This window comes from Castor canadensis, chromosome 11, assembly GCF_047511655.1.
Source record: "Castor canadensis chromosome 11, mCasCan1.hap1v2, whole genome shotgun sequence".
Lineage (NCBI taxonomy): Eukaryota > Metazoa > Chordata > Mammalia > Rodentia > Castoridae > Castor > Castor canadensis.
In genome coordinates, this window is record NC_133396.1 from 13,720,043 (window position 1) to 13,745,960 (window position 25,918).

At 50.6% G+C, this 25,918-nt stretch overlaps 1 protein-coding gene across 6 annotated transcripts in view; it reads left to right on the top strand.

The window, feature by feature from the left end:
* Mrc2 (mannose receptor C-type 2) overlaps positions 1 to 25,918 on the top strand; it is a 55,287-nt gene that overhangs the window by 20,276 nt on the left and 9,093 nt on the right. For 3 of the 6 annotated variants that reach the window (XM_074045361.1, XM_074045362.1, XM_074045360.1), the window contains exons 2-19: positions 11,138 to 11,539; positions 12,330 to 12,503; positions 12,717 to 12,881; positions 13,119 to 13,232; positions 13,664 to 13,807; positions 16,204 to 16,392; positions 16,520 to 16,674; positions 18,212 to 18,319; positions 19,834 to 19,949; positions 20,377 to 20,525; positions 21,126 to 21,343; positions 22,393 to 22,535; positions 23,717 to 23,819; positions 24,051 to 24,189; positions 24,330 to 24,365; positions 24,667 to 24,827; positions 24,928 to 24,995; positions 25,627 to 25,727. In XM_074045361.1, the coding sequence (XP_073901462.1) occupies positions 11,138 to 11,539; positions 12,330 to 12,503; positions 12,717 to 12,881; positions 13,119 to 13,232; positions 13,664 to 13,807; positions 16,204 to 16,392; positions 16,520 to 16,674; positions 18,212 to 18,319; positions 19,834 to 19,949; positions 20,377 to 20,525; positions 21,126 to 21,343; positions 22,393 to 22,535; positions 23,717 to 23,819; positions 24,051 to 24,189; positions 24,330 to 24,365; positions 24,667 to 24,827; positions 24,928 to 24,995; positions 25,627 to 25,727 (2,685 nt within the window). Of the gene's footprint in view, positions 1 to 11,137; positions 11,540 to 12,329; positions 12,504 to 12,716; positions 12,882 to 13,099; positions 13,233 to 13,663; positions 13,808 to 16,203; positions 16,393 to 16,519; positions 16,675 to 18,211; positions 18,320 to 19,833; positions 19,950 to 20,376; positions 20,526 to 21,125; positions 21,344 to 22,392; positions 22,536 to 23,716; positions 23,820 to 24,050; positions 24,190 to 24,329; positions 24,366 to 24,666; positions 24,828 to 24,927; positions 24,996 to 25,626; positions 25,728 to 25,918 lie in introns of those variants that run through there. The other 3 variants (XM_074045363.1, XM_074045364.1, XM_074045365.1) reach the window with 3 other exon arrangements.

Consider the following 25,918-nt stretch of genomic DNA (forward strand, 5'->3'; position numbering starts at 1 on the left):
TCTTTCCTTTTTTAACTGTTGTAAAGAGATTAATCTCTCTGTTATTTAATACCTCAATTTCTTCATCTGGCAAATGGAAATAACAGCTTTATTTACTTCTGCAGGTTACTATGAAAATTAACAAGAAAGTGAGAAAGTGTTGGAACTCAGAGCCTGAAACCTATCAAGTGCATGGCAAAAGTGTTACTTGTATCATTATTTGTGTCTCGTTCCCTAAGTGCAGGGTGACCATATGGCTTAGTTTGCCTGGGACAGTACTGATTCATGCTTGTTGTACTGGCATGAATATTACCAGCTCCCCATTTCATTCCCTCTCTCTTTTTTTCTTTGAACTCAGGGCTTTGTGCTAGAAGAGCAGGCGCTCTACCACTTGAGCCTCACCTGCAGTCCATTTTGCTCTGGTTAGTTTGGAGATGGGATCTCTTGAGCTATCTGCCTGGGCTGCCTTGGAACAGCAGTCTTCTTGATCTCAGCCTCCCGTGTAGCTAGGATTACAGGCGTAAGCCACCGGTGCTTGGCACCTCCATTTCATTCTTAACATTAGACAGTAAATTATATGATCAAATACTGGCATTGTGCTATTTAGAACTTTTAACAATTCTTATAGACCTAATTAAAAGGCCGAGGTCGAGGTTCTAGTGGTTTGAGGTCCTTACACAACCTACTTAGCCTTCCCATGTATCAATTTCCACATGTACAGGATGACGAGACGAACTCCAAGATCCCTCAGTTCACATTCATTTCTGTTATCCCACAAACATTTACCCTGAGCCCAGACTGCCAGGCAGACACCTTGGATGTCATCTGTTCCTTAGGGGCGAGCAGCCAAGAAGGGCTGTGCAGGGCAGTGAGAAACCGTAGCCTGGATTTCAAACATTACTTGAAACACACCCTGTTTACCCAGAAAGAGGATGAATGTTCATATTTCAATCCTTAATTTCTCACAAATCATTTCAGTACAATTCTCTACACATTTCTTTTGTGTATCAATTTTTTTTTATTATTTAGAAAAGAATAAAAATTTTCGAACTTGTTGGGGTGGGGGGGTACTGGGAATTGAACTCAGGGCTTTGCACTTGCTAGGCAGGTTCTTTACCACTTGAGCCATATCCCCAGCAAGGACTCCTAATATTTTAGTCTTCGGTTACCTCTTCGCCCCCCCAACCTTCTGCAGCCACTTCCGGGGTGTGGCTCAAAGCCCTGAGTTCAAACCCTAGTCCCACAAAAATAAAAACCCTAAATTTAAAGAAATACTGATCTCCCCAAATTTGTGTGACTACCTACTAATAAATTCCCTCCCTCCCTTACTCGATCATCTGCCATCATCCAGGCGCAAAGGTTGGGTCCCGCTGGATTCTCCCATCAGTGGTTCTGTGCAGCATTAGGTTCACAACTCCCTCCCCAGATACTAAATAAACTAGTGACTTCCAGAAGCCTTGAGGACCTGCATCAATGAGCCCTGGCCCCGGTTGACCGTGGCCTGATTCTTGCAAGAGTGCAGGAGCGCTCTCCCGGGCGTGGTGCGCCCCTCCCACGCGCGCGCGCTCCGGATCCTGGTCCAGAATTCTGTCCTTCGTGGCCGGGTCAGTGGGGTTGGATTGCGCTGGCCCAGAAAGCCACTTCCTGCCGCCACTAGGGCCGCCAGTCGTTGTGAAAGTTCCCCAACGGGGAAGGAAGTGGCTCTTGGGCTGTTTATTTTGGCTGCGAGTTTGCAGACGGCGGCGTTGGGAGCCGTGGTCTTGCAGACCCGGTGTTTGCGAAGCTGGGCTGGCGAGTGGGCGGAGCTCGGGGGGGCGACATCGCGCTGGAGAGGAGGATTCGAACCCCGAGGGCAGGCGGGTCTCTCGGCGCCCCAAATCCTGGGCGCAGGGGAGGGGTAGCAAGGGGGTCAGGATGTGCCCACAGCAGGAATGCTGCCGTTGAGGCGCCAGGCCCGGGTGCGCGGTGGGGGGAAGGCGAGGGTGCACCCGATGGATCGATCGATACCCTCTGCATCCAGCAAGATGGAGCCTGGGAAAGAGCTGTCCGAAAAATATGTGATGCTTGGGTTTGAGAAGACAAAAGCCAGCAGGGGAGGAGAGCAAACACTCTTAAGTCACAAGAAAGAGAGAGGTCAGAGAGGGGGGGGTTGGATTTGTCTTCCCAGAGAACCCCAGGGGCTCAGCCCCTACCCAGTCTGCGTCTCACTGGCTGAATCACGAGAAGGGAAAAAGTCGCTTTTCTAAATGCCCACGGATTCTACCCCCGCCCCCGCCCCCTGCACATCTCCCCCTCTTCATAAATTCCCTGCCAGAGTTTGCTTCAATATTTGTATCTATTTATTTGTTTGAGGCTGGGTCCCGCTGTGTAGCTCACGCTGGTCTTGAACTAACGATTCTCTTGCCACCGCCAGCCTAGTGCAGGGATCACAGATGTGCACCCAGCACGCCTGGCCTTTACCATTTTGCTAGAACACGGAAGTCACATTGTAAGTAGAGAGAAGAGGTATCCTGGAAATGAATGGTGAAGGAAGCCCACCCGGCTGGAGCAAGAGACAGCACACAAGAGCGAGGGACAGCAGCAGAGCAGCCTTGGGGCTGCGTGCAGGATTTAGGCACTGTGTACTTGAAGTCGAGAGGGGCAAGCAGTTTGGCCTGGCTGGCTGAGGAGGGAGAGGAGTGTGAAAACCGAGAGGGAGGGTACAGGGAAGCCCACCAGCTCATGACTTTGGTGGGGATATGGCACAGCTGGGCAGTGCATTAGGCTTTGATGGAAAGGATGCCCACCCCTTCCAGTCCAGGATTAATGTGCTTTCATGTAGCAGGGGGGAGGTGCTGGGTGGGGTGCTGGTCCCCAGGGTTGGCCCTTTAGCAGAGCTGAGCTGGCAGCTTCTGCTGACTCAGGGACATTTCCAGGCTTGGCCTCAGAGCTAAGCAGCTCATTGAAAACAGCTGCCTCTCTTGGCCAGCAGCCCTGCAGGCGGCCTCTGGCTCTCCCTGGAATGACCCCTCACCTCCGCCTCTGCTAGGCCTAGGGAGGGGACTTACACAGTATAGAGACTGGGTGCTGGAGGCCAACCTGCCATACCCTTGGGGACAATATCAGATCTCTTCAGTCCCCAGCTCTCCAGGAGCTAAGCCCAATGGTTGCTGGGCCTGCGAATTTCTGCCTCTGGCCTTTGCTCCTGTGATTTCCCAACTTGCAACACTCTCTTGTCCTCACTGCTGCTTGTGACTTGCAGGCTTTTGTCTGACATGCATCTCATTCAATAGAGTCTGCTGCATGCCAGGCACTGTGCTAGAATTAACTTTTCATCCGCTTCTTCAATGATGATGTCTTCAACTTGTAATGGAGAGCAGTCTGTTGGTCCAAGGTCAGACCTCTGGCTGCTTCTGCTGCTGGGTGGAGTCGGGAGGTTTCCTACAGTGACAAAACTGTGATCAGCCTCAGACTCTACAGAAGTATTGCATAGATCTTAAGGCAGATGTGATGGGAAAGGAAGCCTCAGTGATCTCACTGAGGGAAGAGAGGAGAGAATATTACTCACTGTGGTGAAAACCCACTTGCATCTGTGCACAGGAATAAATTTCCTGAGTGATGCTCTGATTTCCAGATGCATGAGGCATAGACTGCATGCTGTTTTTGCTTTCCTTTTCTGTGACAGCATCAGAGAGATTCCTATGGTAAAAGTCCATTTTTATCCAACACTTCACCCTTGATCATGCAATATAAATTAGGTCTGACTGAGTTGCACAGTTGGTGTGTGGCTTTCTCATGAATTGCTTCATGAGTTCTGCCCCTTTGGCTTCCCTGTAAACAGCATGAGGGCAGAGACCGTGTCATTTAATTTCCCTGTAGTACCAAGTGCTTCATAAATGCTTGTCATCAGCGTGGGGTGAGAAGGCTCCCTACAGCAGCGGCCAGAAGGGTGGTGAGGAGAGATGGCTGGGCGTCCAGCCTCCCCTGAGACAGTCCCAATACTGCTGTAGACCCAGGAAGATCCTCTGACAGTCAGAGCAGAGAGGACCTGGAGTGACACAGCCTCCCCAAGAGGAAGGAGAATGCCCTTGGTGCTCAGGAGGTTGACAAGGGCTCTGGTCCCAAAGACATAGGGCTGTATATCTCTCAGGATTCTTTGGATTATAGGGTGATTGTTTAGTATGTGTGAGGCACTGGGTTTGATCTCCAGTACCACAAAAAGAAGAAGAAAAAGAACAAAAAGCCCCGTGATCCTGAGTGATTCACAGAATGGAGAGAAGAGCCCTGTGAAGATCCATAAGACCTCAGGGACCAGATGTCCACCACCACTAGGACTCATTTCCTCTCCTTCCAGTGCTCAGTTGCTCATTCCGGTTCTCAGCTCCACACGGCTGTTCCTTTTTATATTCATCCCTTCAGGGTAGGAAGTGTGCCCATTGGCAGTCCTAGTCTAACAGTCTCAAAAGAAAGAGAGAAAACTTCAGTTATTCAAGGAGCGTTCTCATTGTTTGAGTTAGGTGCCCAGTTACATCACTGTGGTGGTGGTGGGGGGGGGGGATTCCTCATTTGCCAAGAGGAAGCCATAGCTTCTTATTTTCACACAAGAAGAAGGGGTTGGGAACTTTGCTGTGCAGACAGAAACAAAAGGCAAGAAGCAGCTCAGCAAGGTTGAGAATTCTGCACTCTTCTGTGTGTCTTTGATGCAGGGTCCCAGACTGCCAGAGCATTTGGTGATAAGAACCAGGATCATGTCTACATTGTTCCCTATATCCTCGAGGCCTAGCACCATGCCTGGTATCTAGGAAATTCTCAATAAATGTTGAATGAATGAATGAGTCACACCCAACTGGTGTTCAGTGCACAGCTCTCTGCCTGGCTTCATTCATCTTTTTCGTTCACACTCACAAGTACGTATTGTGAGGTATGGCTTGATTCATAGCACTGTGCTATTGCCATTGAAATACAAGAGGTCACGTTGGTCCCTGGGGAGGACAATCCCAAGATCCTGGTGAAAGGCCCTGTACCCTCTGAGGTAGGTAGGCACTTTTACTTCTTACACTGACACCTGATATTCCCTGGTACGTAGAGAGGTTTGGGGCTGGTGAGGGTGGAGGAGCCCTCTGAGAATGGGGGCATCAGGCCTCTGCACCTTGAGATCCCCCTATCTGCTTCCTAAGTGCTTGTTGAGAGCATGGGTACAAAGACTCCAGAGCAGTTCTTAACACGCCCTATTCCCTTCCTTCTGTTCTTAGCAGTTCCTGCTCAGCCAAGGCCGCACTTCTGCTCTTCCCCAATTGAATCCAGAGCAATGACCTTTCTGCGAGGGCTAGGCTCACCCCTCCACCTTAGGTAGAAAATGCTCCTCCAAGAGCCCCCAGCCCAGCCTGGCACAGTCCCTAGATCCTCCTACAGGAATTCCCTCAGCCTGTCCTTTGCCTTGTGGCTTGCCTGCAGGCCTCTCCTCTGTTCCCGCAGTCCTTGTGTTTTTCTCATCTGCTGCCAGGCAGTTCTGTGACCTGCACACTTCACCCTTGCCTCCTTCACATCCTTAGAGTTTGCAGAGCTCTGTTCTTATCTAGTCTTCCAGCCCCCCAGGGCTCCCTCTGAGGTTTATTTGACCTTATGTCCTGCTGTGTATGTTCAAAGCCACTGTCCTATAACTGGATTACAAATCCCGTGAAGGCAAGGACAGTGCTGGGCTATGTGAGATTCCTTGCACCTAGTGAGTTGCACAGTGAGCTTGTTGTATACCTAGTGAATGCTCTAGGAAGTTAGGTGGATTTGAACCCAGAACCTAGGACAGTGAGGGAGGAGGGTCCTTGGAGCATTGCCTCATGTGACAGAGGAGGGATCAGTGGCCTTGACAGGTGCTGTGATTTGGGCATCCTCGACCCTTCCCTTCTCTGGTTGTTAGCTTCCTCATCTGTTGAATGAGGGGAGATTGACCTGACCCTGGGAGTGGCCCCTGCCAACTAACATGGACCTCTTTCAGACCCTTCATTTCCCATGTGTTACAACCACTGCAGCCTGGCTGGAGTTGAGTTAATGTACATGTGGGTTTCCTGGTTGGGAATGAGGGGGAGATACTGTCCCCTGGGCTGTTGTGGGCTCCTGTGAAGTTTGGGCCTCATTGTCTGGTCCTATCTCTGAGAAACTTCTATTAAAGTAAGAAATATTTTCTTTCTTTTCTGGTCCCAGGCCCTTTCCCCACCCCCTGCTGAGGGCCACTTTCAGTCACTACTAACTGTCCTCACCAGAGTGAAATTCCTAAGAATAAAATAGCCTAAAAGGAAGTTTGGGCAGGTCTGGATCAAGTCCTGGAGCCAGTTCATCATTTGTGGAAGGTTGTTGTATGGTGTCTTAGTCCATTCAGCCTGCTGTTAAAAAAAAAAAAAAGCCATAATTAAGAAAATTAGAAGCCAGGCGCCAGTGGTTCATGCCTGTAATCCTAGCTATTCAGGAGGCAGAGATCAGGAGGATTGTGGTTCAAAGCAGCCTAGGCAAATAGTTCATGAGACCCTATCTCAAAAAACCCTTCACAAAAATAGGGCTGGTAGAGTGGCTCCAGTGAAGGCCCTGAGTTCAAACTCCAGGACCACAAAAAAAAAAAGAAAGGAAAAGAAAGACAGAAAGGAAAGAGAGAGAGAGAGAGAGAAAGAGAAAGAAAGAAGGAAAGAAAGAAAGAAAATTAGAAACAACAGAGATTGGGCAGGTACAGTGGCTCACACCTGCAATCCTAGCTACTTGGGAGGCAAAGATTGAGAAGATTGCAGCTTGAAGCCAGCCAGGGCACAAAGTTCACAGACTCCATCTCCACCGATGACTGGGCACAATGGCACGGGCCTGTTATCCCCAACTACTCAGGAAAGCACAAATAGGACAAATAGGGGGATCACTGTCCAGGTCTAGGCATAAAGGGAGACCCTATCTCAAAATTAACCAGAGGCAAAAAGGGCTGGTAGAGTGGCCCAAGGGGTAGAGCACCTGCATAGCAAGTGCTAGACCCTGATTTCCATCCCCACTACTGAAAAAACAAATTTATTTCTTATGGTGGCCATCTCCCCATTGTAATCTCACGTAGTAGAAGGGGCAAGAGTCTCTCTAGGGTCTCTTTTTATGAGACGACTAACACTATTCATAAGGGTTTTGCTCTCATGACTTAAACACCTCTCAGAGATCCCACATCCTAACCCCTTGGGGGTTTAAGATTTCAGCAGAGGAATTTGGCAAGGGATGTAAACATTCAGACCATAGCAGAAGGAAGGAACAGGTTAAGGGCAGGGGACCCAGTGATTGGGGGATTAGCTGTGGCAGCTGTCCTGACAGCCTTTCAGGAAACTCACCTGTGTCTTGCCAAAGAGGCCCCCATCCTGGTACTGTCAGGCAATAGAGGGATCCTAGCCCCACCAGACTTCCCTTCATGGTGTTATGAGCACTCAGTGGCACCGAATGGCAGGTGGGACAAGGAGCAGAAAGATAGATAGACTGGTTGATAGTGGTCTGATCTAAGCGTGAGATTCATTCATTTTTGCCTGCATTCTTTTATTCATTCAGTATTATTAAGCACTACTGTGTGACAGAGAGGGGTACAGTGCTGGGGATACAGAGGTGTAGAAGACAAGAGAAAGACCTCAGGAGTTTAGGAACAAGAGGGGACACACAGAAAATAAACAGAACATCCCAGAGTTCTGGAAATGGCCAAGAATGCTTATAGACTAAGGATAAAATGCAAAATAGTTCAAAGGCACTGAAGAGTAACTTTCAACAGACAGACATAGAGAGGAAAGGAAAAACCTTGAAAGAAGAACAGAAACCAGGTGAGTGGCAGGTTGAGCCAGCCGTTCCCTGAGTGCCTTGCCCTGTTTGAGGAACTCATCAGAAGTGGGTATTTCACTTGGGCTGCAGAATCAGAGGTCAGAGTTTGTTTGGGGCTACTAGAAAGGGTAAAATTTGAGGAGAAAATACTGGAAAGAATGGAGCCATAGAAGTTCTTCCTCAAGATTCCCCTCAAATCCTTAATGGTTCCTAAATTGTGCTGGGCAAGGCTCCAAGCCCAGCAGGCAGCTGGGAGGCAGAGGGTTCAGTTGCTCCTAGTGCTGAGGAAACAAGAGTTTGAAATTCAAGTTCCACCAAGTTAGAGGGACCTGGTAATCACCTAAGGTTTTCTTTTGGAACCCCAGAAGGGTCTCACCTCATGATTAAATCCAAGGCTAAGAGCCACACCCTAAGATTTAAGGCACAACCAAAACAACCCCACCCCGAGAAAGGCTAAAACCATGTCTCCACAGGATAAAAGTGATCCTCTGGTAATTTAGCTGCCTGCCAGAACAAAATTCAATGTTCTTTACAGGAAGATTTTTAAAAATCAGATTCTCTATAACATACCATCCACAACATCACAATATTCAGTAACAGAAATTACTAGACTTTAACCACAATATCCAGCATATAATACAAATTACTAGACATATAGGCAGCAGGAAAAAGCCATAACCAAGAAAAAAAAAAATCAGTACACACAGGACTTCAGACAGCCCAGATAGAAAACATGAGAAATAAACATTGCAAAGAGAACCATAATCAAAAGATATAATAATAGAGAATAACTGGTTACTTTGGATTGGAAGATTAGGAAAGGCCTCTCTAAAGATGCGACCCTTTTTTTTTTTTTTTTTCGGAAATGTGCAATGCCAGGTAGAGGAAACAGTTTAAAGGCCTTGAGGTGCAAGGAGCCAGGGAAGAGCAAGGAGGCTGGCATGGCTTGAGCAAGGAGGAGTGCTGTGATCTGAGATCAGACTGGTAGACAAGGCCAGATCGTATCTGACTTCCTGGCTCATTGTAAGAGCTTGAATTTTATTTGAAAAATAATGAATCACCTTTGAAGGAATTTAAACAAGAGGGAGATTTACTTGATTTGTATTGTTTATTTTCCTTTTACTGTGAGTGAGGCTGTCATTTCAAATATGTAAAGCCATTTGCACTTCTGTGTGTCTTTCACTAATTTCTGCTGCATTAATATTTTCTCTTAGTGAAGTCATTTATTTATTTTGGTAGAAGCACTTTTTATATTAGGGAAACAACCTTTTGCCTCTATTAAGTTACATGTCATTTGAATTTTGATTTTGCTTTTGGCCGTCATCTTGCCATGAAAAAAAATCTTATGCCATTGATCATCATTGTTCTCCTTATGGCCTTCAATGCCCCAGTATTATTTAAATTTATTTCTCTGAAACTGATTTATGTCTTTAAAACATCATTCTGGCTTGCTTATAGAGAATGGACTCTTCAGATAGGTAAGGCCAGCTTGGGGAAACAGAAGGAACTTGGGGTTTGGATTCAAGAGAATGAGTCCAAATTTCACTTCCATCTTTTACCAGCCTTGTGACTCTGGCCATCAAATTGCTTCACTGCCCTTAGTCAATTTCTTTACCTATAACTTGTGATGATGCTGATGAACATTTATATACTCTTACTATATACCAGAGCCTGTGCCAAGCACTTACATGTGTTGTCTGTTGTTTCATTTCATCTCTACAGTAGTCTTATGATGAAGAAGCTGGGTCAGAAAGAGGTTAAGCCCTTGTCCAAATCACACATTAAGTATTAGAGCCAGAATCTGAACGTTATCCTGAGGAGCTATTGGGTACAAAAATTCCGTGCAGATGGGGTGTGCAGTACATATATGTTGTGTACAGCTGGCACACAGGAGGAAGATGGGGAAATGTGAATGTCAGGGAGACCTGGGTTTACTTACTGTCTGGGTGGCACTGTGAGGAGGTCATTTCATGTCTCTAAGCCTCAGTCTGTCTTCCCCCCCCCACTTTTTCCTTCTCCCTTTTTCTTTTCTTTCTCTCTTTCCTTGTCTTCCTTCCTCTCTTTCTCCTTTCTCTCTTTTTTTCTTTCTTTTCTCTTGTTCCTCCCCTTCCTCTCCCTTTCTTCTTTCCTGAGACACAATTCACATATCATAAAATCCACCCACTTACAATGTAAAGTTAATTGTGCTTTAGCATATTCATATGATCGTCTAATTCTAGGACATTTTCACCACCCCCTCAAAGAAGCACTGTATTCTTTAGCAGTCACTTTCAGTCCCCATCACCCTCACTCCAGCCCCCGGCTACCACTAATCTGCTTTCTGTCTCTGTCCAGTTCAATCTCATTTCTCATTTCCTAATCTGTGAAGTATGCTGGGGTCGTGTTTTCCCCATGGCTCTCACAGAGGAGTCTGCTTAGTGAGGCACATGGAGGAGCCAAAGGGCTAAATTGTGTTATCTAAAAAATACGATGTGAAATAGTTATGGGTGTGTATGTTAGTGGCTTGGGAAGTTTCTAGAAGGAGAAAAGGATGGAACCAGTGAAGCTGAGGGACAAGGGAAAGAGTGAGACAAAGTACGTCCAAGGGAAGAGATTTGGCAGAAAAACTGACATGTACTGAGATTGAGGTTGCCATGTGTTATGTTATGCAAACACCTCTTCTAAGATCTTCTAAAAAGAATGGTAGTCCTCCCTCATTCACAGGGGATCCAAGACCCCTCTGTGGGTGCCTGAAGCCAGATATTATTGATTGCTGTATATACTATCATCTTCTTTCCTTAAACATACATGACAAAGTTTAATTTACAAATTAGGCACAGTAGAAGATCAACAATAATTAATACTAAATTAGAAAAATTAGGGTGGAGGGATCCAAGTGGTAGAGTGCCTGTATAGTAAGCATGAGGCTCTGAGTTCAAACCCCAGTACAGCAAAATAATAAATAAATAAGAACAATTAAAACAATATACTACAGTAAAAGTTGTTTAAAACTTATGCAATGTTTATTTCTGGAATTTTCCACTTAATATTTTTTGGACCACAGTTGACTGTGGATAACTGGGACTGAGGAAAATGAAACAGCAGGGGAGGGGAGGACTACTGTATACATTGCTGTATTTGCTGGGTAGAATTGAGTTTGCTTTGGGGGTGGGACAGAGGACTGAGTTTTGCCTCCAGGTGGGCATGGAGCTGGATCAGAAGGGGACCAGGCCTCCTCTGAGCACAAGGTGTAGCAGCACCGCCTCTCTCCCCAACTTCGCAAGGGTCCACACTGAAGACTGAGTGATTGACATGTAAGAGAAATACTAGTCATCAAGGGCCAGAGAGTCCCTGTGACAATTTCATGTCCTCCCTTCCCTTCCAGAACCTGATGTCTTCCTCATCTTCAGCCATGGACTGCAGGGCTGTCTGGAGGCTCAGGGGACACAGGTCAGAGTCACCTCATCTTGCAATGCCAGTCTCTCAGCCCAGCGCTGGAAGTGGGTCTCCCGGAACCGTCTCTTCAACCTGGGTGCCATGCAGTGCTTGGGCACAGGCTGGCCAGGCACCAACACGACAGCCTCCCTGGGCATGTATGAGTGTGACCGGGAGGCATTGAGTCTTCGTTGGCACTGTCGGACACTGGGGGACCAGCTGTCCCTGCTTCTGGGGGGCCGCACCAGCAATGCATCCAAACCTGGCACCTTTGAGCGTGGTGATCAGACCCGCAGTGGCCAGTGGCGTATCTATGGCAGTGAAGAGGATCTATGTGCTCGGCCCTACTATGGTGAGGGGCTGCTTGCAGGGGAGGGGTGGAGTCCCTGGTGTGAGGGGGACTAGAGCAACAGAGGGACATCTTCCATCCAGGATGACAAGGCCTTTGGCTTTCTGTGGAACCTTGACAGTTACTTTTTTAATTGTAACCAGAAACATTTCTGAATAATTAGGAAAATTAACTTCAAAGCATTTACTTTTTTAAAAGCAAAATTAGTACTGCTTGTAAAGACTTGAAACAGTACAAAAATGAGTAACCCCAAATTAAATGAAAATCCCCTTCCCCAGTCCCACTGGCCAGGAGGGACCCCTGGGTAACACCACACAGATGTTTTTGGTGGTGAAGGGGGACTGAGTCAGCCAGTGAGGGGCCTCTTTGTGCTGAGAAGCTCCATCCCTGGGTAGGGCTCTCTCCTGGAAGCTACCCCAAGTTCCAAGGTAGAACTTGTAGAGGACACATGGAGCCCCTTGGCTGGGTAGCTGAGTAGGGATTCCGGAGAGCTCAGGCCTCTGTGGGTGACTTGGAGCCCTTCTCACCCAACTCAGTATTGAATAGGTGCTAAAGGAATTGGACAGCCCCTTTCCTGCTCTGTGGTGTATGCCATGGACCTATCCCAGGCCCCTGGGCTGACCTAAAAGCAGAAGAAGCCTTAAAGCTGCTGCCTGGCCCCATTGCCCCCTCCCACTCTCTGCTGACCCCTGCCCAACCCCAGGCCCCTGGTTATAGGGGATGTTCTCTGAGGGGTGAGGGGGATGGGCAGCTTATGGGGTCCACATGTCAAGGGTCTGACTGCTCCCTGCAGAGGTCTACACCATCCAGGGGAACTCCCATGGGAAGCCGTGCACCATCCCCTTCAAATATGACAACCAGTGGTTCCATGGCTGCACCAGCACGGGCCGTGAGGATGGGCACTTGTGGTGTGCCACCACCCAGGACTATGGCAAAGACGAGCGCTGGGGCTTCTGCCCCATCAAGAGTGAGAGTGGGGGCTGAGTAGGGCAGACACCTGGAGGGAGGCTGGTGATAAGGGGCAAGGAATTGGGGAGGGGCCTCAATGTGGGCTTGGATGAGAAGCTATGCCTCCTATGCAGAGCAGCCTGTGTGAGTGGTCTCTACACTCTTAAAGGATCCAGTATAGGCTGAGGGAGAGAGCTGGGGAAGGACCACTGTCTATCTGTCTGGGTGGCAGGTAACGACTGTGAGACCTTCTGGGACAAGGACCAGCTGACAGATAGCTGCTACCAGTTTAACTTCCAGTCCACGCTGTCCTGGAGGGAGGCCTGGGCCAGCTGCGAGCAGCAGGGGGCAGATCTGCTGAGCATCACTGAGATCCATGAGCAGACCTACATCAATGGTGAGGTGGAGGAGCCCGCTGTGGCAGAATTGGTTGGCTGGGGTCTGGGCCACCCTGAGGGCAGGACAGGGTGTCAGAAGACTGAGACCTGCTCCCCCAGGTGGAGGGCCCTGTGCCCTTTCTGCTCTGTGGGGGATGGAGAGGAAAAGGATGCTGTTAGCAGGGGTGGAGCTAGGGGAGAGAGTGGGAGCGCTGAGGACAGGGTTTCCTCTTCTCAGTGCCCCCTCTTGCTGCCAGGGCTCCTCACTGGCTACAGCTCCACGCTGTGGATTGGCCTTAATGATCTGGACACCAGTGGAGGCTGGCAGTGGTCAGACAACTCACCTCTCAAGTACCTCAACTGGGAGAGTGGTGAGGCATGGGTTTTGGGACTCAGAGAACCCTCCTTCTACCTTGCTTCAGTGGGGGTGGGTGAAGTTCAGATTTCCACCCCCTCCTGGACTAGGCTGTAAGTAGAATCTGCCCCTTCTTCTCAGGCAGGTGGGTCCACCCCATCCCAGGGCTTGGTGAGTGAACTGGGTTCAGCTCCGCTCACAACTTTGAGCAGGGCATAGCAGCATTCAGGACAGTGCACCCAGAGCCTGGCTGGGGAGGCTAGGACTGGGACATTGCTGAGTATGGGGTTCAGGACAGCATAGACCCAGGATAGAAAGTAGGAGGACCCTACAGTGGAGCTGGAGCTGAGGGTTGTGCTTCTCCGGGGAGTGAAGGGAGGCAGAAGGCTCCAGGGGCCAGGGTCAGCTTCTCTCTCCTGCGGTGCTGGCACCCGACCCACCCCACAGATCAGCCAGACAATCCGAGTGAAGAGAACTGTGGAGTGATTCGCACTGAATCCTCAGGCGGTTGGCAGAATCGTGACTGCAGCATTGCATTGCCCTATGTGTGCAAGAAGAAGCCCAATGCCACAGCCGAGTCCACCCCGCCAGGTGAGCGGAGGTCAGGCCACAGGGCAGGAGTGAGACTCCAGGGTCACGGCCAAGATGGCTCAGCCTCTCCTCTTGTTCCCTCCATGGCACAAGGTGGCTCTGATCCTCTCTATTCTTATTTACTTGTTCAGCTAAAGTCTGAACAAATTAGAATGTGCCATTAATTCATTCGGGAAACATTTGTTGGGAAGTGTGTCAAAGGCTGGCAATATTCTCTGTGACCTGTGGAAACCACAGTCTGCTGGAGGTGACAAGATGCCAAAACCCATAATTAGAATATCCTGAGTTATGGGCTATTCTAGAAATATGTATAATAAGTGCTAGAGACGAACCTGATTAAGCTTCTGTGAGTTAAGGGTTTTATGGAAGTGACATTTGGCTTGCACCTTTCAAGTTGAGCATAAATTTAAAAGGCAAAGAGAAGTGTTGGGAGAAGCGCATGTGCAAAGTGTGGAGGCGTGGAAGTGCACAGTGCCTCTGAGGAACGGCGAATCTGCCATGCAGTTGCAGTATAGACACTACTTAACATGCAGGCTGAGGACAGTACAGCATCGCTTGGGACGAGCTAGAACTGCAGACCTGCAGGCCCCACCCCAGATTAGTTGAATCAGAACCTGCATTTAACAAGATCCCCAGGTGACTCATGTGCAGATACCATTTGAGAAGCACTGGCTTATGGGCATGTGTTGAGCAGAGTTCAGAAAGGCAGGTTGCAGCCAGTCTCTGAAGGGGCTTGGCTGCTGGGCGAAGTTTGGGTGGGGTCAGGTAGGTTGTGCAGAGTCTTTGCAAAATTTTCAGGCAGGGACTGTCTTAGTCCCTTGTGTGATTCACAAAGATATCTCTAGGGCCCTCATGGGAGAGATGGGGGAGTTTGGAGCAAAGGGCAGAGCCTGCTTTGGGGATCTTACTGGTGTGTGGCTTTGGGCAAGCAGCTTAGTCTCTGCGGTGAAGAGTCCTCACTTTCAAATTGAAAGTAAACATATCCACCTTGCCAAGGGTGTTGTGAATAAGGCTGGAGACCTGGCCTGGCACCACGGAGTGCCTCTAGGTGGCATGGGTTTATCAGTACAGGCAGGAGGGGCTACTGCCTTTGGATAGTCTTGTAGCTGAGTGGGTAGCAAAGGAGATTTTTATAAGGAAAATATGGCCCCTATGGTGAGTCCTCCTCCAGCCTCCAGGACCTGTAGACAAGTCTGTGGCCTGGGATTTCTTCCCCTCCCCCTAGCACCCAGCTCTATAAGCAGTTGTTGGATGGGTTTTGCTTTCAGGTCTCATCAAATAAGACATGTCATTTCAAAGGCAGGCCCCTTCGTGCCCAGAAAGCATCCATATTTCCTGAGCATTCCACATTTTTTGAACTCCCTTGCTCCTTCCTGAGCCCCCTCCACTCCAACAGCTACTAAAATTGGTTCTGTCAGGGGCTGCAACTTCGGGTCTTAGTTCACTGGCTAACAAAAGATGATTGACACCATCTGAGCCAAGGAATGAGTCCACTCCAGCTCTCAGTCTACCCACTTTGCCTGGGGACTCCAAGGAAAAGGTATGGCTGGAGCACCCAGCGGCCAGCTGGGATGGACCAAGTCCCAGAATCCCAGTTTAGGGTGATGCTTCCAGTGGGCACATGCCTTCCTGCCTGGCCAGGTGGAATCCTGCCTAAGCCTGACATCGTGGGTGGTTTGGAGAAGTCCTGTTTTCTCTTGCCAAGACCCAAGTGAGGGCCTGTTTGCCTTAGCTGCCTTTGGATCCTAGTCCCTAGAGGGTGAATCTGAAATGCATGGACGTGGGCCTTGTGCAGACAGAGGAGTTGGGAGTAGAGGAAGGAGCAAGGGGAGGACCCCTACCCAGGAAGTGTGGCCAATCTGCAGTGAGTTTAGGCACTCCGTGATGTTCCTGGCTGCTCATTCACCACAACCTCAGACTCTTGGTGGGCTATATTGAGTCCCATTATTAGCCCAAGGTCCTTTTCCTCACATTCTCTTCATCCAAGACGCAGGCCAACACGCAGTTGGTGCTCAATGAATATTTTTGAGAGAATAATGGGGGTTCCATTTATTATGCAGAGTGCTACAAGCTAAGTTTGATTCTAGTAACAGAGAAACCCATTTACAGAGGAAGAAACTGAAGCCCAGGGGGCTGATGTGTCCTGATCCCCTTCCCATTTCTTTCTTAGAGTTGCAACCCATTTCACCACCACCTAGGTGTTGGCCGCAGGCCTCCAGCACTCATGAAGGAGTCTTTCTTCAGCATCTCCAACACTGTTCCGGATGAGGAAGGCAGACGTGGGACATGTTTGGGAAGGGGGTGACTTGGAGACCCTGCCTGGGTTGATAACCAGTGGACTGGTGTCCAGGCTGGGCCTCTCAGTCTCTGAGCATTAGCCATGTGACTCTCTGCAGACAGGTGGGCCAATGTCAAGGTGGAGTGCGAGCCAAGCTGGCAGCCCTTCCAGGGCCACTGCTACCGCCTGCAGGCTGAGAAGCGCAGCTGGCAGGAGTCCAAGAAGGCATGTCTGCGGGGTGGAGGTGACCTGCTTAGCATCCATAGTATGGCCGAACTGGAGTTCATCACCAAGCAAATCAAGCAAGGTGAGGGGCTGTTCAGTCTCAAGTCTGAGTTGGAGGGCAAGACCTGTCTCCTGTCCATCTGGTTCTGCCCAGGCTGAGGCTGACCTGTCAGTGTCTTCTCTACCCTCCTCTCCTGCCGCACCCCCAGAGGTGGAGGAGCTGTGGATCGGCCTCAATGATTTGAAACTGCAGATGAATTTTGAGTGGTCCGACGGGAGCCTCGTGAGCTTCACCCACTGGCACCCCTTTGAGCCCAACAACTTTCGGGACAGCCTGGAGGACTGTGTCACCATTTGGGGGCCGGTGAGACCCTCCTTCCCCATCACAGAGCCACCAAACCCATGGCCCTTCCCCCAGACCCCCAGCTCCTGGTACTACACCAGCTGAAGGATGCCCCAATACCAGAACTCCCTTCTACACACTGTCCCTTGAGAAGATCCTACCCCTGCACATATTTCCCTCCACAGGAGCGGCTGCCAGGCTTTGAATCCTACCCCACCCCCACTAGCTGAGTCACCCTTGCCAAGTTATCAGGAGGCCCTTGGGAGGATTAACATAGTTAATTCTCATGAAGCCTTAGGCACACTGCCTGGACCATTCTTGGTCTCCCGCCAGCTGCTCTTCTTCCCTGACGGCAGGTGGCATCAGAACCCACATGATGGGGAGGCTCCTGGAGCAGGTCTGCTCTCTGTCAGCTCTTGCCCTCCGGGATTCTACTAGGCTCAGGGTCCTATCTTCTCTAGAAATTATGGGGTCATGACTGTTTGCCACGGTTTTGACTTAAACACATTGTGGGTGGAAAAAGGAACTGATGTATGACTTTAAGCAGAGAAGAAATTCTTTAAAAAGAGACAAAGCCACAAGGACAGTTTGCCCATCTTGGGACAGTTAGGACATTCTGCTATCAGATGCAATGCCAGGGACCGTAGCAGCAGAGCCATCTGCCTTGGGAAAACTATTTAAAATTTTAAAAGCAATTCTTTATTGAGTGTCTACTACATGCTAGGCATTTTCTGGGTGCTGGGATATACAAACTCTGTGCCTTCAGGATGGAGCAAACTCAATGCTGGGGAGGGCTCAGGAGATTTTAGATTAAATTTCCCTTCACCTTCGTCAGCTGAAATTTGGGTCTGGGCACAAGCAGCTTCTGCTCTCCCTGGCTCTTCAGTAGTATGGTGGTGGGTAAGACCCACAGATTTGCTTTTCATGGTCCCAGTTACCTGAGATCATTTACAGTTAAAAAATATAAATGGAAAATTTCAGAAATAAACAACTCATAAGCTTTAAATACTTTTATTACAGCATATAGTTATAGCTGTTCTGTCAGTTACTGGTAGTGTCTTATTGTTATGATTTAAAATTAAACTATATCATAGGTATAAAATATAGTGCATGGGGTCTGTCACTATCCATGGGTTCAGGCATCCACTGGGGGTCTTGGAACACATCCCATGTGGATTGGGGAGGGGAGTTACTGTACATTTGGGAATTCCATCTGTCTATACTATTCAGCTACTCTAATAATCTTAGCCAGTTGGCTTTTGATGTTTGTAAAATGAGCCATCATTAAATTAAAGGGACACCTTTTGTCTTTAGACAGTGCTTGTTAAATTTACAGAGCATTTACACATCAACTATTTGTGCTCTTGTCTACCTGTGAGGTTTATGGAACTAACCCTCTCCTCCCCACTGAACACAGAGAAGTCAGGCCAATTGCTCAGAATCACACAGCAAGTCAAGAGACAGGGCCAGGTCTAGAATCCAGATTCACAGAGGGTTTTGGAGTTTTGGAGGAAGGGGAAGATTTGGGGTGAGATTCTCCCTCACCATATGTTCCTAGGAAGGTCGCTGGAATGACAGTCCCTGTAACCAGTCCTTGCCCTCCATCTGCAAGAAGGCAGGCCAGCTGAGCCAGGGGGCTGCTGAGGAGGACCATGGCTGCCGGAAGGTGAGGGTGTTTCTGGAGATGCCCTGGGTGGGGCCGGCCAGAGGGTTCCCAGGGTGGGGAGAGGCAGAAAGAATCCTGCAGCCTTGCCTAGCACCCAGCCTCTTCTCTAGCTCTCTAACTGCTCATTCCTGAAGGAGTGGGATCGGATGGGGTGGGGCAGGGGTGGGGGCTGTGGGAAGAAGCAGAGGTCCCCACCCCTATCCCTGAGCCCTGTGTCCATGGGAAGCCACTTCCCACTGTGGCAGAGGACAAGGAGGTGGATACAGGGGTGACTTGAGTCTGGCTCGGTCACGGTGGGAGGAGGCTGCTGGGGGTGGCTCTCTGTACCCCAGTCCTCTTTCTCCCCTGCCTCCCTGGCACATGCCTCAGTCTGACACAGCATGTGTTTGTTCCTCACCTCTGGTGGAGTGAGTCCACTTGGTGGGCATGGCCTCTCCCTTCTTGTTCCCTAGCCCCACCAGGCTCTAGAAGAGGCTCTGAGAGGGAGGGAGGGGATTAGGAATGAAGAGTGAGTCCATGGGTGAGTGTATGGACGATGGTGAGTAGGTGATTACGCATTCCTGCTTCCAGGCCTTCTCCACCACCCAGTCCAGCAGGAGTGTGAGTAGGGGAGTGTGGCGAGATGACTTATAAAGCACACTTTGTGGCCTTTTGGCTCCTCCTACCAGCCCTTTGCTGTTGGTCTGGTCTTCACTATGTTTTCCTTTGGATTTTGCCCCTTACCACAGCCTAACCCACCGGCAGCCAAACCCTCCCCCGGGGAGGAACAGGAAATGCCAGGATAGTGGTGATCACGGTCTGTCAGAGGAAGGAGAGAGCAGAGGGGCCCAGCTCCCAGGGGCTCTGTCCTGGCTTGGGTGAGGTAGAAGTAGGGGATGGAGAGGCATTGCTAACTTCCTGGCTCCAGGGCCAGCCTGGAATGTGGCCAGGGATGGCTAGGGGTTTATGCATCGCTCCTGCTGGACACATGGCACTCCATGTACACATCACACGTGCATCTCTTCTGCCCTGGCTCCTGTCACTGCCCAGGAGCTGACACTGTGCTTGGGGTGGTCTCTTTTCTGTTCCTCACTGAGGGTTACCACTACCTGTCTCCCACCCTCAATTGCCTTCTCCCTCCAGCTTTTCTAGGCCCTAAGGTCTACTCAGTCCCCTCTACATCCTGGCACCTCTCCTTAGCTTTTGAGCTCTGGTTCCCCAGCCAGCTGGCAGTCTCCCACTGCACCTCTTGCTTTAAGTGCCACATACATTTCTAAGCCAGGCCGTAGACTGGGCCTATCAGCCGCCTGTGGCCATGCTTCTACCCTGGTCTGATATTTGTGGGGAGGAGGGAGAGTAGGCAGTGACCAGGTACAAAACCCAGAACAGGCACTGCCCTCTCTGAGGTCAAACCAGTCCCCTCTGTCCTGTACATATTCAGTGATGCCCCTGAAGGCATCTCCCACCCTAGCATTTACAGGCAAAGGTGGAGTCTTCCTCCTCACGGACACCTTCTGTTCTCTCTCTTGAGCCAGGGTTGGACATGGCACAGCCCATCCTGCTACTGGCTGGGAGAAGACCAAGTGACTTACAGTGAGGCCCGGCGCTTGTGTACTGACCATGGTTCTCAGCTTGTTACCATCACCAACAGGTACCGGAAGGGTCAGCCCTTGCCCATGTCCTGGCCTAATGTAGTCCCTTCATTGAATGGGCTAACATGCTGCCATCATGTCCATGGGGCCTGGAGTGAGCTACAGTGGGCTCTAGTATCTTTTTGAAATCTTGTCACAGGAAAGACTTCATCTGTTAAATGACCCCAGGATGGAGCAGGGTAGGGGCAGGCCCAGGTGTGAACTGGATGCCAAAGAAGGACAGGCCTTGGTTCTGTCTGATTTTCTGTACTCTCTTCTCAAGGAGTGTAGACAGTAGAAGAGGGAACTTGGTTGCTCTTTGAGCACCCAGGTGTCCCTACTTCCTTGAGCAAGTTGTATATCCAACATTTCTTATACATTCCATGGCCGGGTGTACATCCAACCTGGGACAGGGTGCCCCTGCCCTAACTAGCTTGTCTCCCGAAGGTTCGAACAGGCCTTTGTCAGCAGCCTCATCTACAACTGGGAGGGCGAGTACTTCTGGACGGCCCTGCAGGACCTCAATGGCACTGGCTCCTTCCGCTGGCTCAGTGGGGATGAAGTCATGTATACCCACTGGAATCGGGACCAGCCAGGTGGGCCCTGCTTGCCCCACAGTGTTCAGTCAGTTCACATCTTCAATTGGCCTTGAGGAAGCTAGGAGACCCAGGTGGACTGACTTGCCCTCTAGGACAGAGCCCAGGGCTTCCCAGGAAATGAACCATTTGTATGGCGTGATCTATTGGTTAGGAGCATAGGCTCTGGAGCCAAACTTAGTGCACCCACTAAGACCTCATGCTGCTGTTTACTGGCCAGGTATCCTCTGAGCCTCAGTTTCCTCCCCTGTCAAATGGGGACAATGGCGCCTTCCCCGTAGAGTTGATGTGAGGCTTAAATATATGGAAAGTGCTGATATGTGGAAAGGGAAATATAGCTAAGGTGCATACAATAGTGAGCACAATACAGCATTTGCTATTAGTACCATTAAAATGCCACCTTGATTGCTTCTTTAAACCCTTTCCATTATCTAATGAGGTACATGATAAGACAGGTTGAGCGTCTGCGGTCTCACCTCGACCCCACAAAGCTTATCCCTGCAGAGATGGTCAAGCCAGTTCCCAGTGCCAGGACTGAAACAGTTCCCTGCAGGGAGGTGAGTCCTCCTTAGCACGTGGTCTCCTTTCTCTCTTCTTCAGGGTACAGACGTGGGGGCTGTGTGGCCTTGGCCACTGGTAGTGCCATGGGTCTGTGGGAGGTGAAGAGCTGCACTTTGTTCCGGGCTCGATACATCTGCCGGCAGAGCCTGGGCACACCAGTGACACCAGAGCTGCCTGGGCCGGACCCCACACCCAGCCTCACTGACTCCTGTCCCCAGGGCTGGGCCTCAGACCCCAAACTCCGGCATTGTTATAAGGTAGGACAGTCTGTTGGTATGGAGGGGGCAAAAGGGAGGACAAGAGCAAAGGGGCAGCAACGTGAGGGGCCCAGGGGGAACATCCATGATCCAGAGACATCGCCTCAGACCATAGACAGGAGTAATTTCTTTTTTTGGCCATATTGGAGTTTGAATTCAGGACCTTGTGCTTATTAGACAGGTGTTCTACCACTTGAGCCAGGCAATCAGCCCTTTTTTATTTTGTCTATTTTTGAGATAGGGCCTTGTGTTTATGCCCAAGCCTTCTATTTACACTTCCCTCTTAGCTGGGATGACAGGTATACTCCACCACGCCCAGTTTTTTGTTGGTTGAGATGTGGTCTCATGAAATTTTTTGCCCAGGCCTAGAACCACAAACCTTCTGATCTCCATCTCCTGAGTGGCTAGGATTACAGGTGTGAACCACTGTGCTTGGCTAAACAGGGTAATTTCTAACGAAACTTGTCAGTGGCATCAGGTCTGGCACATAGTAGGTGCTCAGGAAATATTTGAGAAATTGAAGGAAACATAGGGATCATCAGTGTCAAAGGCAGGCCCCAATGTGTTCTTAAGAATTGCCTAAGGAGCCTGATAAAATGAAAATAAATTTTCTAGTCCAGCATGTGCAAGGCTCTGGGTTCTAGCCCCAGCACCATAAACAATAAAATAAAAAATAAAATCCATGAGGCTGTCCATTGTGGAGATTTGGATACAGTAGGTCTGGGTGGGGCCTGGTTTGAGAGCCATGGACAGAGTCCAAGGTCTTTTATTACATGCAGAAATTGAAATCCAGAGAGAGAGAAGGGAATGGTCCACAGCAAGCTGTGGCTGTGCAGGATTGGAGCCCAGATCTCCTCCCTGATCAGGGGATAGAACAGCAGGGGTTCTCACCAGGAGCTGATAGTGCCAGTCCCTCCCGTGATAAGCAGGATTTTCTTCAGTACTGAGGCCACAGCACACGCTTCTGCTATCCTGGGGAAGGCAGCAGGTGCTCCCTGGGGAGGTGGACCAGTGGGCACAGCTTACACAACTGGACTCTGCTCCTGCAGGTGTTCAGCTCAGCACGGCAGCAGGACAAGAAGAGCTGGATCCAGGCCCAGGGGGCCTGCCAGGAGTTGGGGGCCCAGTTGCTGAGCCTGGCCAGCTATGAGGAGGAGCACTTTGTGGCCAACATGCTCAACAAGATCTTCGGGTACTGAGCCTGGGGTGGAAGGCTGCCTGCACATGCATGGAGGCAGGCATGGCTGCCAGACTCTTGGTTTTGCTGGGCACAGAGGCAGGAGGTGGATAGAGTGAAGGTGACCCCAGTGGCCTAGCTAAGGCCTCGGAATGAGCTGTGGATCTGTCACAAGTGCCAGGACCATCCTGTCCCCTCAAGTAGCCAGGGACCCTTGGAGTCTTGGGTGAACACACTGGTGTGATTCACTCATTCATAGGAGACTATGTTGCTTGCCAGCCACACAGAGCCAGCAACACCCACTCCAAGGCATGAACATTCTATGGCAGACCATAAACTGATCCAAGTTGAGCAACCTCCCTGCCTATCTCACAACTTCCCATATTCCATGATCCTCAATAAGCCATCCTGAGAGATAGGAGAAGAAAAGCTGTAACTGGGTGTGCCCAGGGTGGGGGTGGGGGGTTTCCTCCAGGACCCCATCTCTGTCCTGTGGGCTCTGCATACTGTATTCTACAGCACACAGTGTTTATAGCTCTTAGTTTTGGGGAAAAATCCAAATGGATACAGGCTTCCTGAGGTCTTAGTTCTATCTTAGTTCCTCCTGCCAATCATCAAGATATGTCATCTGGCCAGCAATTATAATAGTTTATCACTGATCACCACTAGCCATGGACCAGGTACTGTGCTAAACACACCATCCTCATTCAAATCTCTCAACACCCCTGTGGCACAGGAATTCTCAGTGACCCTCCAGGGTTTACAGAGAGTTTAAGTTATTTGCTCCAAGGCCACAGAGCAGGTCCATAGTGAACCAGGACTTGAATCTGGCTTTATTTAGATTCAGAGCTTGGAGGTCTCTGCTATAGAGCCATCAGCTTCCTAACCTCCCTAAAGTAAACACATGCAGAATCTTGCTGGGCAGGGCCTCTCATGAGGAAGGCACCAGAAGGGGAACCAGGTCACTGTCCTTTGAGCTGGGCACCTGCTTCAGCTCTCCTCATCTCCAGGGAAAGGACTTAAAAAAAAAACAAAAAAAAAACATGTTTGGGTGGGTCAGTGTAAAGCCCAGATGGACAGTCTTCATATACTTGGGACTGCCCAGGTCACAGCTGATAGTGACCAGACTGTTGTGTTGGGCCCCTGCTGCTCTCACCTCCCCTCTCTTCTCTTCCCATACCCTGGTTGGGCTGAAGTGAATCAGAACCCGAGATCCATGAACAGCACTGGTTCTGGATTGGCCTGAACCGTCGGGACCCTAGGGAGGGTCAGAGCTGGCACTGGAGTGATGGCCTTGGGGTGAGAACCCTGGAGGAGGCAGGCCTGGGAGACAGACGGGGCTTGGTTGTGGGTGGGGACTGTCTGTTAGGGTGTAACCTGGGATGGGCAGGTTCCAGGCCCGAGCCTAAGAAAGCAGGCTGGAGAGGGATTCCCAGCTCAGGTCGGGCCCCTTAGTCACCGATCCTGGGGATGAGGCAGCTTGCGCTCTGTGCCTTAACATCACTCTTTCCTCTTCCACCCCTTCTCCAGTTCTCTTACCACAATTTCGACCGGAGCCGGCATGACGACGATGACATCCGGGGCTGTGCAGTGTTGGACCTGGCCTCTCTGCAGTGGGTGGTCATGCAATGCGAGACGCAGCTGGACTGGATCTGCAAGATCCCTCGAGGTTGACTGGGGTAGCACTGGGGCAGCAGGGGGAGAGGGGTTGGACACGACACACACTGCAGCAAAGGGCAGCAGTGGGGTTGGGGATCCCAGAGAAAGACCCCTTTCTCTGGCAGCATTTTTGTCCCTGTTTTCCCATAGGCAGGGACGTGTGGGAGCCCGATGTCAGCCCGCCAGGTGAGGCCCCCAGCCCGCCAGGTGAGGCCCCCAGCCCACCGGCTCTCCACTCTGGCCCAGATCCAGGGCTCCAGCCCAGAGAGGATTGAGTTGGCTGGAATTGGACACTGCAGCCCTGATTTCCTCGGAGGGGCAAGCCTGGGGCCTGGCACCTGTCCTGTCCTGGGTTCAATGTCCTGCCTGCCGTCTGCCCCGCCCCCTCACCCCCCCCACGTCCCCTCACCCCCCCCCCACGTCTGTCTGGGACTTAGTGGGCAGCTGCAGCCTGGCTGTTGTTCCCACCCCTGCGCTGCTCCCACAGGCCAGCGGGAGTGGGTGCGCTTCCAGGAGGCAGAATACAAGTTTTTCGAGCACCACTCCACGTGGGACCAGGCGCAGCGCATCTGCACATGGTTCCAGGCTGAGCTGACCTCTGTGCACAGCCAAGAGGAGCTGGACTTCCTGGGGCACAACCTGCAGAAGGTGGGCGGGAGGCAGCAGGAGGCTGTAGGCTGAGAGTGGGCAGGCTAAGGCTAAGGACAGGAAAGCTGCCAACCTTCACCTGCCCACCCCTCTTCCCCAGTTCTCCCGGGGCCAGGAGCAGCACTGGTGGATCGGCTTGCACACTTCTGAGAGTGACGGGCGTTTCAGGTGGGAGCTCTGGCCCGCAGCAGGGATGATAGGGGTGCATGTGCAGTTGGCGAGCTATGCTCTCAAGCTAGAGGTGGGGAGGCTGATGGTGCGCAGAGACAGATGAACCTGAAGTTGAATTCACCTCTGCGCCTCGGCTTGCCTATTGTGTGAGGCCCTGGGTTCAATCCTTGCGCTGGAGAGGGAGGGAGGAAGGGGGAGAGAAAGGGAGAGAGGGAGGGAGGGGGAGAGAGAGAGAGAGAGAAAGAAAGAATTGAAGTCCAGCACAGCATGCAGCACATTTGCACCAAATAATAGCAGCTCCCACTTCTTATGCCTGGGGTCACCGTTATGAGCAAAGCTCTCAGGACACAGGCAAAGTATGATGACCCATGGGGACTCAGCATCCAGTGCCCACCTTGCATGCTTCAGGGGACTTGAACCCTGTTCTCAAGTTCTCAGGCATCTTAGAGAAGTAAGTGCCTGGGGTAGGGCTGGGCCTTCCCTGGAGAGGCAGGGTCCCTGGGTCCCTGGCTGGACTAAGCTGTGTGGCACCAGTCTTCAGTCTTTAGCCACTAAGTCTTTGACATGAGCCCCTCTGCTGCATATAGGGGGCCAGTGCTAGAGTCACCTCTGTTCTGTGCCTTTCCAGATGGGCAGATGGTTCCATTATAAATTTCATCTCCTGGGCAGCGGGCAAACCTCGGCCCATCGGCAAGGAGAAGAAGTGCGTGTACATGACTGCCAGCCGAGGTGAGGGCACAGGGGACAGAGAGAGCACTGTCAGCATGGAGAGGGTCTATGCTGGGGGTATCAAGTCAACCACTCTCTTCCTCTCTTATTCTTTTTTTTTTTTTGGCCGTACTGGGGTTTGAACTCAAGGCCTTGCACTTGGTAGGCAGGCATGAGCGATGCCCCCATTGTTTTTCAGGTAGGATCTCATG